This window comes from Ictalurus punctatus, chromosome 5 (assembly GCF_001660625.3).
Source record: "Ictalurus punctatus breed USDA103 chromosome 5, Coco_2.0, whole genome shotgun sequence".
Taxonomy (NCBI): Eukaryota; Metazoa; Chordata; class Actinopteri; order Siluriformes; family Ictaluridae; genus Ictalurus; species Ictalurus punctatus.
The window spans coordinates 32,165,981-32,187,422 of record NC_030420.2 but is presented as its reverse complement, the minus strand read 5'-3'; the positions used below and the strand labels follow the sequence as shown (position 1 = coordinate 32,187,422).

General features: G+C 41.2%; 1 protein-coding gene across 4 annotated transcripts in view; it reads left to right on the top strand.

The window, feature by feature from the left end:
- LOC108264986 (tyrosine-protein kinase ZAP-70) overlaps nt 1–20,884 on the top strand; it is a 22,735-nt gene extending 1,851 nt beyond the window's left edge. For 2 of the 4 annotated variants that reach the window (XM_017467023.3, XM_017467022.3), the window contains exons 2-13: nt 5,887–6,317; nt 8,166–8,326; nt 10,560–10,698; nt 10,791–10,872; nt 13,507–13,529; nt 13,705–13,744; nt 14,446–14,650; nt 14,749–14,955; nt 16,660–16,852; nt 17,046–17,186; nt 18,380–18,492; nt 20,164–20,884. In XM_017467023.3, coding sequence (XP_017322512.1) covers nt 5,916–6,317; nt 8,166–8,326; nt 10,560–10,698; nt 10,791–10,872; nt 13,507–13,529; nt 13,705–13,744; nt 14,446–14,650; nt 14,749–14,955; nt 16,660–16,852; nt 17,046–17,186; nt 18,380–18,492; nt 20,164–20,281 — 1,824 coding nt within the window. In that variant the 5' untranslated portion in view covers nt 5,887–5,915 and the 3' untranslated portion in view covers nt 20,282–20,884. Of the gene's footprint in view, nt 1–3,057; nt 3,204–5,886; nt 6,318–8,165; nt 8,327–10,559; nt 10,699–10,790; nt 10,873–13,506; nt 13,530–13,704; nt 13,745–14,445; nt 14,651–14,748; nt 14,956–16,659; nt 16,853–17,045; nt 17,187–18,379; nt 18,493–20,163 lie in introns of all 4 variants that reach the window. The other 2 variants (XM_017467021.3, XM_017467020.3) reach the window with 2 other exon arrangements.
- The last annotated feature ends 558 nt before the right edge of the window (nt 20,885–21,442 follow it).

The window sequence follows — 21,442 nt, the reverse complement described above, 5'->3', positions numbered from 1 at the left end:
GAATAAAGTTTCGAATGATTCTGTGGGATCACGAGGTCGCAAACTCGTAACGACGGTCGTGGTTTGAAATGTCACCGTAGTACATACCGTATAACGGCCTCGGGGTTGCTGGAGGTTCAATGAGCGTAAATGAGAACTGTGCAAGTCCGAGTGCGAGCCAAAAAAGTCGTTCGTTTGATTGGTTTGTTTAGAGTTCATCTGATTTATTGGGATTTTTTTATTTTATTTACGTGGCACCGCTCTCAAACTCGAGGTCACCTTACGAGGTCGAGTTCGACGTGAAGCGAACGTTTTATCCGACACGGCACGGTGTACTCCGAGACGGACTTGTTATTGCCTACGAAATGAAAACAAATATCTAGAGCAGATACTGACGTTCAGCTCAGAGCTGGAGATTTATTTATAGAGCGTATCGAACACGCGAACGCAGCCCTGTTCAGGGAAGCTGACATGTTTTGGTCCCACCACAGCAGTCGTTAAAAGCCTGCGACCTGCTTTTAACCAGCAACCGTCTCGCCTAAATTCGGCCTGGCGGTAAAAAGAAGAGCGTAGTAATGAAACGCGGTCGATAATCTCTTCGAGTTTTTTTATTCTGGCTGCATGGAAATGTAAAAAAAAAATAGATACAAAACCAAACGAAATCTCCGTACTCCGTACCAGCGAAGGCGTTTTTTTTTTTGAGATTTCAGTTCAGCAAAGATTGCAGCGTTGTGCGCATTATAAAGAGCGTTAAAAACATCAGGGAGTCGGTGGCTGGAATCCAGGCCTGTGACATTTCAGCAGACCCGTGGGAGCAGCTAAATACGGGCTAAAAGCTGTTTGTGGAAAATAAACGACAAACGCAACAGAGAGAGAATGCTCGAAAAGGCCCTGGGTCGGAGGCTCTAATGGTCGTGTACGTATCGGTGGGGGGAAATAAATTCGGTTTCCAGTGTAGGCTGAGAGTAAACGATTTCCATTCACTTGCACTTTTAAGTGCAAATAAAGATCGAATCTGTCGTGCAGTTAATAACGTCAGTGCATGTATAGTAACGCTGTTCAGTATGGTCCAGCGTGCACCATGATACATACTGTATAACCTCATAACAATACTAGTCTACACGTATGAAGTATTTCACTTTATCAAAGATTACTAACGGCTCTTACTGTACATCAGCGTCCCAACGTTTTCGCAGAGTGAAATTTACACGCTCACTAGTCAAACTGGTATCTGGAAGGTAAAGAAAATTGTCCGTAAAGGCCGCTTTGTGACAGTGTCCATTGTTGAACGCGCCATACAGATCAAATTGAACGGTTTAAAGCATTAAAAGGACGTATAGACAAATCCGAGCCATTTAAGAAAACGTCGCCCCTACTTTATAGAAATTATATCCGGTTCAAAAACATCCATCGACCAATTTTTTTTTATTATTATTTATTTATTTATTTTTAAATGTCATGATTATTTTCTAATTATTATAAGGACAGTTACAGTAGCATAGCATGTTATATCCGTGTTATATCTGGGAAATGATTCATATAGTATGACTCAGTTAGCTGTTAATGTATATGCTTCATTCATATGTGTGTTAAGAATTAGTCGGACGCACACACACACACACACACACACACACAAAGAGTATTTCTTCAAAATGTCGGCTTTATTGATATGAACCACTAAAATCAATTCGGTTTGAGGTTGGATTTCCTAGGCTTGAGGTCAAAGGCTTTCTCCTCGTAAATCACAGTAGCGCTTACTACGTCTTTCACTTTTTCCGCTCGGAATCCATGACCTTGTGATAAAGATGAGAGCAGTTCTTGGTTTGACTAGTTCCCCACACTGTACTTAACGCACATCCATTTTGAACGATGGATCAAAGCACGAAGTATTAATAAGGCCTAAGTTCTGGACCTGCATAGCAAAGTGTACTTTTCAGTACTTTGGGTCGTCTACACATCTCAACAGAGTGTGGGATTGCCCTCATTCACCTGTTCCGTCGCTCTTTCTCATGCATCCGGAACACAAACAGGAAGGAGACTTTGCTCTTCACCGCAATGTTCTTTCTGGAAACTCCAGAAAATGGCTTCGGCCCTTAACGATTTTTTGCTCCCACAGACATGAAAGAAAGTATAAGTCTCATAAGTGAGCAGGTTCGATGTTGAAATGTAGATCCTGTCTTTCAGTGAGGAATTTAAAAGCGTGCGCCGCTGAGTTACAGACGGACACCGTAAGAACGTCCGAGATGGAGGCGCGCACTGACGCAGCACATTAGGCCTGCCTCAGTCCTTAAGACTGAGTAAAAATCTTACATAATCCTAGTCCTTATCGCTTTAGTTTTAATGAGTACCAGTTTGTAAGGACCTCACACTTGGTTACTTCCAGTCTTTAAGCTGTTTTGTTTGTTTTTATCCTAATAAAACATGAGCCATTAGCTAGACATCCATGCCTAGAAGCAACGTTCTCATCGTTCGAACCGCTTGAACAGCCGCACCATGCTGAAAGTACCAGTTCACACACCGCCACGGTGTAAACCTAGCAGCAGGCAGCTGTTGCTTAGCGGTTAAAGTTTTGAGCCCGTTGCAAAAACGACTTCCGAGCTCAAATCCCAGGCCTCGCAGACTTTTAAGACACACCAAAGCTAGTGCGGCTTCGTGCAGCTGGCCAGCGGTTTGTATTTAAAACAGTTTTTCTGGTTCGCTTTCCACCACACCTTTGTCACCTGGCTGTCCTTTAAGTATACGACCCCTTTGCTGTGGTCTGGTGCGGCTTAGAATGTAGGCTATGTGTGTTTGTGTGTCTAAGGGTCTTCCGCCGTGCCGCTGCTGTCCTCTTTAGGATTGTGAGTGAGTGATTTTGTCCAGGAAACTGTGGTGTAACACACAAGCGATGTTGGGAGTGTGTAGATGTGAGGTGAGGCGGTGGGGGGGGGTTGGGCGAGACCTCCTACCTGCAAAGGACGCAGTAAACGTAACCGTTATGTGCAGCAAAACGTGTCAATTGAGCAAAATCTGATCAAGCACAAGGATGTTTTCTGTTGCTTATGAGATCATTAAGGGGGAAATTGTCTTTTTGCTCAGCTTTGCAAATATCCTATATACCGTGACCTGTCCACCTCCCACACAGTGGAAAGTATGTATCATAAGTACTGAACTGAAGGAGCAGACGGAGAGAGGAAACAAGCTGATAAGGAGTGAAGGACCGAAAAAAGAAATCACAAGAAACGGTAAGTCGCTTAATACGAAAAAAAAAGGTTTTTACGTAGCGCAAGTTTTTTTCTAATTTCACGTTCAAAGGTCGGAAGCGAAACCTTTCTCAGTACGTCGTTGTCATAAATGTGGATTTTGGAAGCCGGCACGTCTGAATTACTATATACATGCCACATGAAATAGAACTTAAATACACAGTTACACTGTCTAGCTAGCTAACGTTGCGCTATGCTAATGTTAGCTTGCTGGCAATCAGTAGCAGCTAATAGCTAATAGAGATAAAAGCTCTGCACTTATTGAGCACTTTTTTTTTTTTTTAACCTTAGCGGTTCTGCAAAGCGCTTTACACTGTGTATCATTCACCCATTCACACACACACACACACCAATGGTAGCAGAGCTGCCATGCAAGGCGCTAACTTGTGGTTCAGTGTCTTGCCCAATGACACTTCTGCACGTGGAGTCACGTGGGCCGGGAATCGAACCGCCAACCCTACGATTAGTGGACAACCCTCTCAACCACCTGAGCCACAGCCGCCCAAAGTTAGTTTAGTAGAACATAAAAACTTTAGTATCTAACCGTAACCCATCGTTTTGGAATTAGACGTTGTGAAATCTTACCGCTAGCACATTCCAAACAAAGAAGAAGTCTATAGAGCTATTATTTTCATTGGTATCAGTCATTAAGGACCACACGCCGGTTTTAAAGAGCGCACTAATTAGATATTCCGACCGTCATTAGCGGCTAGTTTCAGCTTTCTAATCCTTTGCTTGGTCATTGACTTTAAGACGCTTACTATTAATTAGTCTCAGATGTAAAGACAACAAAACAAAACAGAACACAACAATAGAAACCCTCAAAGAATTCATCGTGGATTTAAAGGTTATTATGGGAATTGTATTGGTTTGGATGGAAACTGTAATGGTTCTCTGTAATGGTCTCTACTGGTAATTTGTTGGCTTCTATTGGTGACACGTTATGTCTAGTGGATACCATTAAAGACCTACGTCGTTAATACGTCCGACTACATAATGGAAACAATTTGGTAATGGTTTTAATGGCTAACAGATGATGGTTTGTGATGGTATTTGTAGTGGAAACCATTAGAATTTCTCTGACGGTTTGTGTAGTTTTTTTTGTTTGTTTTTTTTCAGCAGGGTCTTGTTTTAATCCAGTATTTAAGACTCAAACTTGGTTTGTCCCAGTTTCTCTGTACATTAGCAGCAGTGGTAGCTCAGTCGTTAAGCTGTTGGGCTAGTAATCAGAAGGTTATGAATTCTAACCCCACCACTGTTGGGCCCTTGAGCAAGACCCTCAACTACTCAGATGTATAAATGAAATAAATGTAACTTGCTCTGGATGACGGTGTCTGCCAAATGCTGTAAATGTAATGGTCTGATATCTTGTTGTTGTTTTTTTCCAGTTCAGTTTTCGATGCCTGAGTAGTCATTGAAAGCACGTTCGTTGGCGCTTAATCGGCTCACTGTTATATTGTGGCCTTGTTTGGACCTTGAGGGGAAAAAAGCATATAACTTCAACCTTTGCGCCCTACTCGAGCGGTGTAAACCGTTACGAATTGCTGGCGAGTGCGCGGCCATGTTGATCTGTACTGCGGAAGAGTTTCACTGACAGCGGTGTTTGTCGACCTTTATTCCTTCCGAAACGATTCAGAACTTAGTTTTGACTTGTCGATAATTTAAGATGCTACCATCTGTGTAAAAAAAAAAACGATATATATGTTCTATACATATCACGCCGGACCTCCGTACCTTCACGGCTCTCACCCTTGACTCGTCCCCGTCCTCGAGACCTTATACGAGAGCACATTATAAACGAGTTTATTGCCTCCTGTACAGTTACAGTAACATTAAGAGCACGTGTCCTGTTTGGAGTGAAGCGGTCTGTGTGTGTCACAGAGGAACGTTCGAGAAAACGTCAGCACCTGTGAGAATGAGGAGATGTTGAGATTAGCGGGGGGGGGGAGGATGTGAGTGTGAGCTTCCTGTTGTGGCGATGTTGCAGGTCTCAGATCAGCACTAAAGTGCGTCTGCACATTGCAGAGCAACACATCAGCACACACACGGTTACAACCCGCGGCCCGAATAACACACGCTGTGGATGACAGAGGCATGTTTCTGTGATCTGGCTGCAAGTCCTGAAAAGTTGTGGGAAGCGTGAAAAACAACACATTTTCATGTGTGTGTGTGTGTGTGTGTGTGAGTCACAGAGAGAGAGTGAGTTAGTTATTTCCACATTTGTAGGGCATCTTTCAGCCGTAACTCTTGGAGGTATGAGAAACAGAACCAAATCGATGTCTTTTCTTTTTATTTTCTCTTGTAAACAACTCATCGTTTCTTCCCTCGTTTCTTCCCTCGATTCAGGCCTGAAATACGATATTACGCAGATTCTGGCTCGAATATAAATGATTTTTTTTTTCTCTCTCTGATTATCTCATGATCTGGCATAGAGTCTGAAAAAAGCACAAACAAACGTGTACTGAACTGTACGTTTCCTTGTCACCGGGGTGGTACTGCTATCGTTTGCACCCCCTTTGATGTGTAAAGATTTAAGGTGAAAGCTTTAAACGTGCACTGCATGCACCTTTTTAAGATATGCAAGATACAAGTTGTCTTGTTTTGAGAGTGTAGGATGTAGGTTTGTTCTGAACGCATCGGATAAATCTGGCCTTTCTCCCTTTAGACTGTAAACACTCCTGACCCGGGTTCATCATGATCGACCCCGCGGCCGAGCTGCCCTTCTTCTACGGCAGCATCAGCCGTTCGGACGCCGAGCAGTACCTGAAGCTGGCAGGGATGGGTGACGGTCTGTTCCTGCTGCGTCAGTGTCTGCGCAGCCTGGGCGGATACGTGCTGTCTCTCGTCTGGAACCTGGAGTTTTATCACTACCCGGTGGAGAAGCAGCTGAACGGGACGTACTGCATCGCGGGCGGAAAGGCCCACTGCGGCCCGGGTGAGCTCTGCGAGTACTACAGCAAGGACGCAGACGGCCTGGTGTGCGTGCTCAAGAAGCCGTGCCTCCGGTCCGCAGACACGCCCATCAAGCCCGGCGTCTTCGAAAACCTAAGGGACAACATGCTGCGCGAGTATGTCCGGCATACCTGGAACCTGGAGGTGAGGGAGTTACAGCTTAAAGGTCGAAGGTCAATGAACATGATTGTTTTAATGCAACGATTGGAGGCGTATACGTCCAGACGTATTCCCACTTCGCTCTTATAATATGCTCCGGTCTTCTGGGAAGGTTTTCGAATAGATTTTGGGGTGTGATTGAGGGGATTCGCCTTCATTCGGCGACAAGAGTTGGATGAGGAGGTCTGGGGCGCAATCGGCGTTCCAGTTCATTCCAAAGGTGTTCAGTGAGGTCGAGGTTCAGGACACGCCAGTCCTTCCACCTTCTTCCAACCTTCACACACCACGTCTTCATGGAGCTCGCTTTGTGCGCTTTGCGTCGTGCCGGAACAGGTCTGGGCTTCTTAGTTCCAGTAAAGGGAAATTCTAAAACTACCGCGTACAAAGACGTTCTATACAATTGTGTGCTTCCTGCATTGTAATAACAGTTTGGAGAAGAACCACATATAGGTGTGGTGGTCAGGGGTGCACATACTTTTGGCTTTATAGTGTAAGTTGTGTCAAATTTCTCACGATGAGACGATCATATAACAAATCTAAGACCGTTAAGCTTAATTTCAACCTTGCGAGCGAACGTCGTATTCTATTGGCACGTAACGCTGCTCCTTTCTAGCAATCGAAACGTCAAAATAACCCCGAAATGCGCCTGTCGATATGATTGAAATGAGTAAAAATATCTCGAGATAGCCGTGCGAATTTTATAGTTGCCTGAAAGCACAGAAAAAGTTGCTGTGATGCGAATATGACGATATTTTTTACTTGCTGAGATACCTTTTTTTTTTTTTGCAGAGCAAATCCACTGATATATATCTGCAAATTAGCATCTGTTAGGCTTGGAATTGATATAAAACGATATATCGTTAATCTAATATACGCAGAACATCCGACCACGAACGAAACCGCGTAAAAAAATAAAGATAAAAAAACACCCCACCCGACATCTTATCTCATTCCACAGATCATTTTCTCTAAGAGCAGCTCGGACCGGCATTTCGCGCTCTGACGCGTTTCTATTAACGCGCTCGTTTCTATAGTAACAGCTCATACACGGAGCCTTGCGCTGCAGACGCTCCAGATAAGATTTTAAAAAATATATATATATATCGTTGTTTAAGAAAAAAAAACAAAAACGTATGACTGTTGACGTTGCGACATGATGTTTATTCGACGTTTAAGGAAGGAGTCTCCAGTGTCAGCGCTTTGTAACAGTCAGTACAGGTTCCCCGAGACGTCTTCAGGACGGAGGAGTTCACGCGTTGCGGTTTCTCGATCGCATCACGTGACAACCTGCGTATTTTCTTCTACGTATCGTATCGACCGCACGGGTACGATAATAAAGAGGATGTAAGCGGTAACGGGGAACGAGCTTGCGTCGCGTTAAAAGTAACCGTAGAGAGATAAAAATCGGACTCGTTGGAAAGTCGATGTGGTATGGAGCGGAATAATAGAGCCTGCGATCGAATATAATGAACTTTGGGGTGATAGCGCACGTGCACACATCACACTACAACACACAACAGCGCAGCCTGAAGTTATTCCTGGTGTATGATCGTGAATATACCGGGTGTGAAATACACGGCAGGATATCCACATAACCCATAAGACATAACACATCAAAAAATATTCTCTTTAGCTACATTATACTACAATATATTCTTACATACAGAGCAGGTCGGAGTTGAAGTTTTCTAAAAATAAATAAATAAATAAAGATTCTAAAAAATGTACGCAGATGATTTGAAATGTATTGGTTGTCCAAATGGGAAAATGAGCGTAGTGTGCTGACAGACTGTGTATATGTGCGTGTGTGTGTGTGTGTGTGTGTGTTTTCAGGGCGAGGCCATGGAGCAGGCCATTATCAGTCAAGCTCCTCAGTTGGAGAAGCTGATAGCCACCACGGCGCATGAGAAGATGCCCTGGTACCACGGCAAAGTCCCTCGTCAGGAGGGAGAGAGGCGGCTCTACTCGGGCTCTCAGCCAGACGGCAAGTTTCTGTAAGTCAGCCTTCTGAACCCGAGCGCTGCCGATTTAGATCCTTTACAGCCAGGACAAAAAGTGAACGCACGGAAAGTATGTAAGCTCTCGTGAATGTGTGGAAAACTGGACGCGCACGGTTCACAAAGAGAAATCACCACGTGAACACACAGACGGAACGTGTCTAAGCGCTCACGAATCTTCTAATCTTCTTCATTTAAAAAAAAATAAACAAAAAGGATTTAGAAAAAAAATCGGCACTATCATGTCACTAATAATACAAAATAAAGCTTATTAACACTTCAGATCCGAACCGAGTCAACGTACCGCACGCTGAAAGTTGAAACTATTTGAACGCAGTTGTTATTACACATCAATTAAAGGGGAAAAAATTTAAACAAGCGTATTATCAGATCACTAAATCTTTGTATTTCAGGACCAACCCAGCCTGGAGTTTAGTTAAAGGCGAGAGCACACGTTTCACGGAGCCGTCAGCGTGCAACTCGGTTACCGTAAGACGAGATCTGATGGTAGACGGCGCGAAGAGACGTTAAAAGAAAACTTTTATACTTACGTCTACTTCTCACTTCACTTAGAACTATTTCTACTCGCGTCTTCTAACGCTACAGGACTGAACTCGGAACCGTTTCTCGACGTTTAACCAAAAACGGTCGATGCGGGGGGTTCAAATACTTTTGAGCTGCTAAGCAGTTAAAAGGAAAAATGCTAAACAAGGAAAAAAAAACAAACAAAAAAACAAACAGCTATACACAAAGTGAAGAATGGCTGAATGTACAATTTGTGTATGATTTATGCAGATATATATATATATATATAACCAAAAATAAAAAAATAAAATAGAGCATTACTAAACAATGAGCACTAATAAAGAATTAGGTGATGATATAATGATTATAATTAATAGAATCCGTTTGGAACGAATAAAACATATGTCAGTTGTGTAAAAGGGAATAAAGTATACAGCCAAACACTTGTAATGTCTTTTATAAGATTGGAACGATTTTTTTAATTAATAAAAAGAAAGACAGTAAAAAATAATAATAATAATAATAATAATAATAAGATGTCTAACTGGTAGCAGATGCGTAGATGTTGCTTCAATGTGCTCTCTGGTTCACGTTAATGTTTATTCCTGTAAAATGAAGAAAGGTAAATAAATGCACCGAACGCAACCGAAGTGTCCTAGCGGTAACGTATATACACACACGGAGTATGCTTGTTGATGTTTATGTACGAAAGTCAGCTATGTCGAGTGAATAAATGGTAAATGAAAAGGTCTCGGGGGTGAGGGAAGACACTACGAGCTATAATTAGTCATGGAAAAAGTAGCGAAACCCGAGCCGCGTTTGTGATGCTCAGTCGGAAACTTTTACTCGTGTGAAAGTGTGCAAGCGATAAATACGTCGAGCGATTGAAAATATACGTGTAGAAATGTTTATTGTTATTATTCAGGATTACACGCAGTTCTCGAGCTCGTTTTATATGTACGTGTTGTGTATAAACGTGAGGAGTTCCTCACTCCAGGGTGAAGAGTTACTCTTACCGTCGGGAAGTTGATTATTTTCCGCGCCGGAGTGGGGTTTGTTTTTTTTTCCCACCTCTTACACGACGACACTTTGCCGACGATTGCAATTCGCATCCATTGCTGAACGACATCAACACATGGCGTACGTTTTATCCGGTAATTGTTACGTGTAATGTTGAGGAAAGCCCGTGAAACGAGTTTATCAGCGAGTTTAACAGCCGTCGCTATATAAACTCGCCGGCCTCGCTTTGGTCCTTTCGCGACGTTAATACTGTCAGATGAGAACAAAACAGCTTCTCACGTTGGAGAGAAACCTGAAGACTTTCCCGTGTCGGAAAACTCACAGATTTACCGCTGAGCGGTACGAAGCACTGACGCTGGAGACTCCTTACTTGAAACGCGAAGTAGACGTCATCGTTTCAGCCGACTGCACACGTTTTACATCCGTTCGGGCTGTTACTATAGAAACGCTAACGTGTCAGAGCGAGGGCGTCGATAGAAACCTGCGGATCGCTATGCAACGCGTAGAAACGTTGTCAACGCGTTAAGCTCTCTCTAACCGTAACATGGCAGTGACGTTTCGCTCAAAAACGTGCCCTTGTGCTATTTATAGTTTTTTTTAATTATTATTTATTTAAATAAACGGTATGGGAAGTACACACACACACACACGCGCGCACACAGCATGACGCTTTTCCTCTCTGCAGAGTGAGAGAACGAGACGCGACCGGCACCTTCGCCCTGTCGGTGATGTACGGAAAAACCGCGTACCATTACCAGATCCTTCACGATAAATCGGGCAAATACTCCATGCCGGAAGGAACCAAGTTTGACACCGTGTGGCAGGTCAGTGGCTGTTTTGGTCATCTAGAATTATATTGAATATAATGCTGCAGTTGGACATCGCGAGACGTTTATAACTGTTTTGACTCTTGCAGCTGGTCGAGTATCTGAAAATGAAGCCCGACGGGCTGGTCACGTTACTGCGCGAACCCTGCGTCAACCAGAACAACGCAAGCCGTAAGATACTCATAGATATATACGTTACGACGTATAACACGTTCACATATCCGTATATATATATATATATACGATATATATGTATATAAAGCATCGTGTCACATCATGCTTCTAAACATATCGGAATCGTCCAGTACGATGATGTGAGTATATGTTTTATATATATATATATATATATATATATATATATATATATATATATATGCTATTCTACAGAATGACTCATGTGATAAGAGCATTTACAGGTCTAATGTAGTGGAACAGAATAGGGTGGAAATACAGAGGAAAGATTAGTGCTAGTATCAGCAAGACTAAACCGCGTGGTACATTAACGGTCGCCCTTTTATCACGGTTTTAAATCTTTTTATACGACGCATATTTGAAATTGACGAGGTTCTGGGTAATTGTGTGGAATGAAACATGCCGAGTGTACTAATAATAATAATAATAATAATAAAACAACAACAACAATCACATCAAATATCAGATCTGATGTCAGTTTATATATATATGTATATATATATATATATATGGAGAAACAGTCATAAAAATATATATTAATAAAAAAAAGAAAAGACTAGGGATTCATTCATAATGCCACAAGATGATGTACTCAGGTATGGGATGAAATGTAAATATTTAGGAACAGACACAAAACTAAATAAAATGACCTATCTATGAAGAATGAGAATTTATCACATTGTTTATCTTGAGTCGTTTAATTCTTTTAAAAATGTCGTGCGGGGTGTCCCGTAGGTCCACCCTCACAGGGTTAGTGTGTGTGTGTGTGTGTGTGTCTATATAATTCATTTCTTTTACAGACAAATAAGCAAGGAAGAACAAATAAGTGTAAGGACTATGAGTAGGAATTTGTGTGTTGAGGGAAACGGCGGCCATTTTGAGCAACGCGTGTCTGAAGTGCGAACGAGAAGTTTCAGACGAGTTTGTTATCCTTTTGTCTCGTCATCATGGTGGAGAAAAAGGCGGTTTCTGTGATGAAGCTGTAAATAATCCTTTCTTTCTTTTTTCATGCACCTCGGTTAAGTAATTAGAGATCAGGGCACAGGCGCTAGCCTGTGTAGGTGTGGACAGTCGAGAGAAATGCGATGAAGATAACAGAATAGATCAGCAATCTTATCCCTTCTTCTTCTTCTTCTTCTTCTTCTTCTAATTCTCAGCTAAATTTCCTTCCTTCTCCTTCAACTTATCGCTCGTCATCTCCTCACGGTTTTTTCTTTTTCTCCTCCTATCTTCTTTCTCATCATCGTCCTTCTGCTCCTACGCCTCCGTTTTTTAATCTCTTCTCTCCCTCGTTCTTTTTCTTCACCTTCTCGTCGACCCTTTCCCGTGTTCTTTTTTCCGTCTCTGTGTCTTCTTCTCGTCCTCCATCTTCTTCTCCTTTATCTTCTTCTCCTAGTCCTCCTCTTCTGTTTACGCCTCCTTCTCACCGTCATTCTCCTTCTTCTGCTCCAGGCTTTAGCCTCCTAACCCTCTCCTCCTCTTTCTTCCTCTCCCTCTCTTATTTTCTCACCCTACTCTTTTTATTTTCCCCCTCTTCTTTCATTTTCATCCCCTCATCTGCCTCTTCGTCCTTCTCCTTCTCCTTCACCTACTCTTCTTCTCACCGACTCTTCTTCTTCTTCATCATCCTTTGATCTCTTTCAACTACTCCATCTTCTATTCCTCCTCCTCCTTCTACTCCAGCTTCTTCTACTCCTACCTTGGCCTGTTCTTTTCCTTATGCTTTTCTCATCTTTGTTCTTCTCCTCCTCCTCTTCTCCCTTATTTCCTCCTTCTTCATGTTCTCACCCCACTCTTCTTTCATTTTCTTTCTATTCTTATTTACCTTTTCATCCATCATTATCTGTATTCTGCTTCTACTCCTCCTCCTCCTCCTTCTTCTCCTGCTTCCTCTTCTTCTTCGTCTCCTTCCTTTATTCCTCCTCTGTCTGCTCCGCCTTCTCTTTCTCCTCATCCTCCCGCTCTTCCATTTTCTCGCCTTACTCTTCCTTCGTATTTTTTCTTTTCATTTTCTTCACCTTGTCTACCTTTTCCCCCTGCTGTGTCTTCTCCCCCTCGTCCTCGTTTTCGCTCCCCTCCTCCACCACCTTCATCTATTCCTCATCCTTCTATTCTACCTTCTCCTACTCCTCCATCTACCCCTCTCTCGCTCTGTCATGTTCTTCTCCATCTCCTCTTCTCCCTCTTTTCCTCCTCACTCCAGTCTTTCCTCATAGTTTCCGCTTTGCTTTTCTCTTTCTCCAGCTTCTCCTTCTCCTTTTTCTCCACCTTCAATCCCCTCATCCTGCTTCTACTCCTCCTTTTACCCCTCCTTCTCCATCTCCTCCTCTCGCTCTCTTCCTTCTCTGTCCTTTTCTCATCCTGCTACAGTATTTCTTCATCTTCAACTTTCTCCCCCGTCTTCTTCTCTTTATGCTTATTTAAACTCCCTCGGGCGGTGTGAGATGCCTGAATCGGGTCATGAAGGTCTTGTTAATTATCCGATGAGTTCAAGAACATGAAAAACACAAACACTGCTGTTGCCAGGAGTTGGATTGAGGAATCACTGCCTTGCGTTATGTTTTATGAGTTATTGACGCATGTGTCTCTGTTTGTGTCTGTTTTTCTCTTCAGAGACGCCAGCCGTGCCTTCATCGGTACTTATCACATTTATCTCTTCTCATGATCTTACCAAAAATTAGAGATGCACACAGTTCTGACTGTGTGTGTGCGTGTGTGTGTGTGTGTGTGTGTGTGTGTGTGTGTGTGTGTGTGTGTGTGTGTGTTTTGTCTTCAATCATCTCTCTCGCTCTTTCTTTTTTCCCCCTCCAGAGGAGAGCCAGAGGTAATGGCTACACACCGCCCCCTGAAGGTGAGTGTGTGTTAACACAATGCTTATTGTAAAAACGTGATAGGACACATGTAAATGAACTCGAAAACATCTGCTGAAATGTCTGTCAGTGTTACCTGTCGAGTTCTGGATTCTGATTGGTCAGAAGGTGTTGATTAATATGCAAATCACAGGTTTACTGAATATCAATGCTCTAACATTATTCAAACATGTTTGTTTTTCTTCTTCTCATCCTCTTATTCTCCTCCTCCTTCTTCTCCATCCTCTTCTTCTTCGGCATTTTCTTCTCGTTTTCATCTCCTTCTCATCCCCGTTCTTTCTCCTTCGCCTCATCCATCATCTTTTCCTTTACCTTCATGTTTGCTTCCTGCTTCTTTTTTTTTTTCATTTATCCTCCCACTTTCTCCTCCTCCTTTTACACCTGCTTCATCTTCTTATCCTACCCCTACTCGTCCATTCTCTTTTCCCTCTCCATCTCTCATCCTTCCTTATTTTCTCTCACCCTTCTCTTTCTCTTTCTCCTCTTTCTTTTTCTACTCCTTCTTCTGATCTTAAAAAAAAAAAAACCCTCCTTCTCCTTCTTTTCCTTCTCCTCAGGTATCTTCCCGTTTTCCAATTTTTTTTTGACTCCTCCTCTTATACCTGATAGTTCCGTTTTTATTTATTGTTCCATTTGTATTTAGTGATATTATTGATACGATGATTATTATCATTATCTCCAGTTCCTGGAGCGTGCAAGGCCTTGGAAACGATGAACCGTCAGACTCTGCCGATGGACAGCGACGAGTTCGTCAGCCCGTACGCCGATCCGAAGGAGCTCCAGGAGAAGACGCTTTTCATTAAGCGTGATAAGCTGATGGTGGACGAGGTGGAGCTTGGGTCGGGAAACTTCGGCTGCGTGAAGAAAGGCGTCTACAAGATGAAGAGGTGAGAAGCTGTCGACGGACGCAGCAGGAGACCGTGGGAGTGCATTGAGAAGAGTTGAATATGGTGTCTGGTGTTCACGGGCACTTTCTCTTCCTCAGCAAACACATCGACGTAGCCATCAAGGTTCTGAAGAGTGAGAACGAGAAGTCGGTGAAGGACGAGATGATGCGCGAGGCCGAGATCATGCACCAGCTGGATAACCCCTACATAGTGCGCATGATCGGCCTGTGCCAGGCGGAGGCACTGATGCTGGTGATGGAAATGGCACCGGCCGGGCCGCTCAACAAATTCCTCTCCAGCAGGAAGTAAGGACGAGTTCACGCTGCTGCGTTCACTGAACAACCTCCTATTAAAACGCACACTGCTTTCCATCAGACTGATTCCAGCTTTCCCAGGATCCTAAGCAAAATTCTGCTTTGGTAGCTAGTTACATATGCGTAAATAGTGGTTCAGAAGGATCACCTCAACATTATTACAATTATGTAATAGATTGGTTAGATTTACTTTCATGTTTATCCAAAAAAAACCCCACCTGTATTCCATGTAGGGTTGTCACGATACCATAAACATATCTTACGATACTATACCAGCTCTCAAGTATCACCATACCAAGCAGTATCATGACACCACGCAGTATTGTGTTCATTCACAATTCAAATCTACAAAATGAACCGAATGTATAGAAGTACATCGATTTAAATGAAAACAGACAAACCGAATTTTTCTCTTAACACATATTAATAAAATCATTTCTCTGCATTTATTAACGAGAATAAATAACGGGCTGTTGACGAAACACGAGAACAATCATACAGTCGGCAAGCAGCTGACTCAATCTGTCGCAGATTTCATCCGTTGTTCCCTAGAGCAATGAAATCGTGCAGACGTTAATTGTCCTCAGAGTAACGAAGAACGGACACAGCGTGAGGAATAAATAACTGAATTCGGAAACCAACTCCAAAAAAAAAAAAAAACATCGTAAAATTCTCGAACGTTAGCTCGCTTACTAGCAAACACGGCTAATTTTAGCATTTACACACAGCATCGCATTTGCTCGCTTACCGGCATACAGGAAGTCTTAAGGTTAAACTTAGGTTAAACAAAGTGTCACTAACCTAGTGAGATGCAGCGAGGTGTGTCGTTTGAGCGAAAATAGTGTTAACTGCCGCACGTACAACATTACCTACGGTGCTACCCTATTGACGATAGTACCGGTTAAAAAAAACACAGTGGCATCGGCGGTATTTTGAAACTTTAGTATCACGATACTACCGTAGTACCGGTATAACGCGCAACCCGAATTCCATGCAAGTCTGCAGGAACCCCTGCAGATATATATATATATATATATATATATATATATATATATATATATATATATATATAAAAATCATTGTCAAATTGCTCTTAAAATAATAAAAACACTTCAGAATAAGATAGGATAAGATAAAAAATGTATAAGAAAGAATACACATTAAATAGGAATAGAATAGATTTGTCTATTCGTATCATATAGATACGTATAAAGAGAGATTTTATATATATATATATATATATATATATATATATATATATATATATATATATATATATATATATATAGGAATAGAAAAATAAGAATAATAGTAGTAAAAAAATATGTAATATGTACACTATGAACACCTCAATGTATGTACAGATGAATAAGAATATGAATATATACAGATGAGTAACACCTCGTTTATATATAGATAAGATATGGATACACTTCAGGATGGTCTGTTATAGGAAAATAATCAACACTGGAGCGGAAACAGTGACTCCACTTCTCATCAGCCCGATAACACTACGCCCTCATTGATTATTGTCCTGTAACAGCAGCATGCCCCATCATGTTTCTTTAGATAGATATTGATTAATTTAAGACATATAAATAAATAAATAAATAAATAAATCGGCTCAAACTTATGTATCAATCCAAATCTATATATTTCAGTAGGTTTTAGTAGGTTTTGTGTGTGTTTTGTCAGAGACCAGGTGACGGTGGATAACGTGGTGGAGCTGATGCACCAGGTCTCGTTGGGGATGAAGTATTTAGAGGAGAAGAACTTCGTGCACAGAGATTTGGCGGCTCGGAACGTGTTGCTGGTCAACCAACATTACGCCAAGATCAGTGACTTCGGCCTCTCCAAAGCGCTCGGCGCAGATAATAACTATTACAAGGTGAAGCGCGGTTCAGCCTGTGTGGACGTGGTAGCGTTTTGAAAATAACTGAGCGTTAATGTATGTCGCAGTGAGCAGGGTAATGATGCTGACATGTTTTGCAACCTCAGAGACCACAAAGAGCAACGTGTGGGTGGAAAAAATAACATTGAGACCAACAGCCGTGTCTGTCTTTGTGTTTGCGTTTGTGTAGGCACGCACGTTGGGCAAATGGCCTCTAAAATGGTACGCTCCAGAGTGCATCATGTTCCACAAGTTTTCCAATAAAGGCGATGTGTGGAGCTTTGGGATTACCATGTGGGAGGCGTTTTCCTATGGAGGAAAACCTTACAAGGTATGTATATTCAGATTGCGATTAGGTGTAACACAATAAGGAAATCTGAAGATTTAAAAACAAAACAACAACAACAACAACAAAAAAAACACACGACATTTTTGGTACTTGACGATCACGTCAGGGATTCCCCCTTCACATCGCAGTTCTCATGGTGATCAGCTCCATGTGTTCATGTTTATGTTTGTTTCCTGATTGTGTGCACCTGTTTTGTGTTAGTTCGTGATTAGTTTGCCTGTTGTGTCTTAGTCCTGCTGCGAAGTCATATTGTGTTCCTGGTTTCGTATCGCGCTTGTTTATCTTGCGCCTTGAATACCTATTATCCTTGTTTGTATCCTTCTCTGGCGTCTGCATGGAATAATGATGACCATGTTTGGTTTGCCCTTAATAAACAACACGCTGGTTATGCTACAGGTAAGAATTCAGAGAAAGGTTTCCCCCACATTGCTTTGATAAGCTCTTGAAGGCTAAGTGCGATGATTTTAACAAGCCTGTTTTTAAAAAGTATATATATACATATACTATAGTTGAATGCAAAAGTTTGTATACCCCAGGGACAATGTGAAGAAAGTCATCACAGATGCTCCCTCATTAACACAGTGATCAAAAATGGTCAAATCTGGTTTGAAATTTAAATGATATCAGTTTAAAGGTTTGCTTTTCTCTTTTTGAATGTGTGTAACACTGGAGAGAGAGAGAGAGAGAGAGAGAGAGAGAGAGAGAGAGAGAGAGAGAGAGAGAGTTAAATGAACCAGAATTAAACGAACCAGGTAGTTGGCAAGACTTCGCAGTGATATAGTGGATTTCATGTTTATTTGTATAAATATGGCGAGAACAGGAAGTGTAACTGGATATTTCTGAAGAACTGCTTTAGTATTCGGGAAACAGAGACCTCTGGTGGCTGGGAGGGGTATTATCGGGAGCTGCAATGAGATAAAAATATTCTTTAATGACTTGTATGCCATCTTATATAACGCCCTCCAATTTATTAATATCCTCTGGAGCAGCTTTTGGATCCTCTCGGATGTATCTTTCCCCCACTGTATTCCCCCGACCTTGTATGTAAATAATGTATAATATCTTCTCTGTAAGCCAGTACTTTAAACCATGATACTTGGTTTTGTAGTTATCAAACTGCTAAGCTGCTTGCAATCATTCTAAACGTTTATATACGTATTTTTAACCGTGTGCAGAAAATGAAGGGTCCCGAGGTGATCAACTTCATCCAGAACGGCAGCCGCATGGACAATCCACCTGGCTGCCCAGAACCCATGTATGAGCTGATGAAAGAATGCTGGACGTACAAGTATGTGAGCTTCATATAATAATATGGAAATAATAACGCTGTTGTTACGATGAAATCGGACGTGCTATGAATGAACTGGACTTTACAAACAAAACCTGCTGAAGAAATTATTATAATCTTTAAAAAAAAACTTATTCAGGTGTTTCAACCTGGACCCCTTTCTTATATAGGGAAATAATCTGTACTAGGACTCAAGCCAAAGAACCCTATAACTTACACTGCGAACGTATCCTGGGTTTTGTCACCGCCGCTAGTGTAGATCGTTTTTTTAAAACAAGAAATTGTATACCACGGCGCTTCTGAATTCTTGATTCTGATCGGTCTGAAGGTATTGACTGAATAAACTTTTATTTCTAGCTATAATAGCTAATACCTTAGCGTTTCTATAGTAACCAGTTGAACAGGGACATGTACGGTGGACATTCATATACGCATCAGTGCTTTGTTGCAGTCTGTAAAGCTGGACGTTTATGCTTTGCAGTTTCTCGGTAACATGTCCAGCTGAGAGATTTTTGAGTTTTATTAACTCCATGAGAGAAAAACCGAGAGGCTGGTGAAAGAACGACCGTTTATAGCTGCTATAACATCAGTGAGAACAAAAACTTAACCTGTTTCATGGGCATTTAAAGTGCAGTGTATTGTCCTGGTGTTTAACTGATCACACAGAAGTTTATTCATTTTATTTATTTATTTATTTATTTATTTATTTATTTATTTATTTACTTATGCCCATGTCGATATGGTTCTAGATTTAAAAATGTACCCTTTTTTTTAAAGAACGTAGCTTGGAATTGAATTAGCAGAGAAAGATGTAATTGCATATACGTGCATGTGTATAGTATTATAACACTGTAATTAATACTATAATTGTAGTTGTTGCCATGGTGATATAAAAAAAACCCCAAAAAAACCCCTCAGCATATATACATGGAAGATTTGAATCTAGTCCTTGTTTTGATGTAGTAATTCAGGTTAGGGTGTTGTTGTTGTTTTTTTTTTTTTTTAAGAACATACTTCATACGGTATCTGCGTCACTTCCTGTGACCATTTTAAACCGTGATGACATGCTTGTGAAACTCCTGAAAGGTTTATTTTTTTAAACCCTGTTTATCGGCAGCACTGCGGGATTAGACGTTGCATTAGGATTATTTCTGCAATTTCACCGATGTTTATGTGACTTTTAAAGTCACCATGACGTCATCTGTGAGATAGTTTGCATTTCTGGTCATGTGACCTGTCAAAGAAACACAAACACAGTGACAAAATCGACTTTTTTAGAAGCAACATATTCTTTACATATTACAGATATTTAGCAGTTTATCGGGGCCATAGAGACGCTTTTAACAAAAAGTTGCACATAGCTTAAAAATGCTAACAATATAAATAATAATAGTAATAATAATAATAATAATACGAAAAAGGATGCGATTGGACATACAACGTGTCATATAGTGTGTCGTTTTGGTATTGCCTTTATTGATGAAACGGTCAAACAAATCGATTGTAGGTGTGATTTTACAGTGATTTATTCTCTCCCTGTGCTCACAGCGCTATTTTTCCTGGATAAGGTTGACATTTGCATGGAATTACCCAGAGCGGTTTATTTTTAGCAAGGTGTGTTTCAGTCAAAAGCATGTGTAAGACATTTTGCATTCTTTCCCTTCTCTGCAGGTACGAAGACAGGCCTGCCTTCATGAAAGTGGAGGAGAAGATGAGGACCTACTATTACTCCATTTCGAAGAAGACTCCGACTGAGGCGAATGGAGAGGCAGCGAAACCAGATGATTAGCAGCTCAGCTCTAAAAGTTTAGCGTGTTTTTTTTTGTTTGTTTGTTTGTTTGTTTTTAAATCTTCACCAGGAATCGCTCACAGCCTGATGTGTTGAATCATTTGTGAGTGAAAGAAGGCTCGGAAATACAAAAAACGTGTGCAGATTCATTGCATTCGCCTGTTACAGGACTCGCTGCGCTTCAGTGCTGGAAACGTCCGAGCGAAAGCTTTGTGTTTATGAAATACATGGAGGCTTTTTCAAAAAAATTTTTTTTTTTGTTTTTTTTTTTTAAATCACATCCTCTTTCACGTTAAAACAGTGTTACTTTCTGAGAACGGAGGTCTTGCGCTCGTCTTACGCGTCTTCGCCACTTCATCGTTTTTCCATGAACTTTGCAGCTGTGATACGTGGCGAAGCCGAAAAACGAGCCGTTTCGTGCTGATGTTTCGGTGGTCGATAATAAAGTCGTCTTAATTCCTGTAAGAACTCTTGCAGGTTTTGATCTGCAAAACTCAAAATCTTATTCGAAATGAGAGTTGTTAATGAATATTTTTACACTTGTGTGTGAATTCCCGTGTCTACGGTTTTTTTTTATTTTTTAAAATAAACTATGCAAATACAGCGGGTGTGAATTGTGTTGGTTGGCTATGATACACGGCGGTTGTTTGTATCGTTTTTTCCAAATTTGAACAATTTTACACCATTTGTTAGGTATATAATCACACTTTTCCACACCTAACCATCGTTTTATACTCGCCCGATGACTGAGTTGCATCCCATCTCATAATTTTATATAAACATGCGTTTTATCCCCATACCCCCATACTTGTATTACTGTCTCTTTGACTATTTTATTTAAAGGTACTTTAAAAAAAAAAAAAGAATAAAAGAAGTCTTTTTCTTTTATTTACAGTTATTACATGGTTTTATGTCCTTTGATGTATTTGTACAGTGTCCTTGAGTACCCTTATAAGTACAGTAATATGCTAGTATTATAATAGATTTAAAAATAATTCAATAAAATAATACAAATTCATTATGGAACATACATTACAGCCATGCCTTTGGTTTTGTGTGCTTTTACTGTTCCTCAGAAGAAAAAGAAAAAACATAGATGTATGCAAGGTTGGTCGCTTCAAAGACACAATATTACAAAAGGATGTGGAGTGGAATTATTTT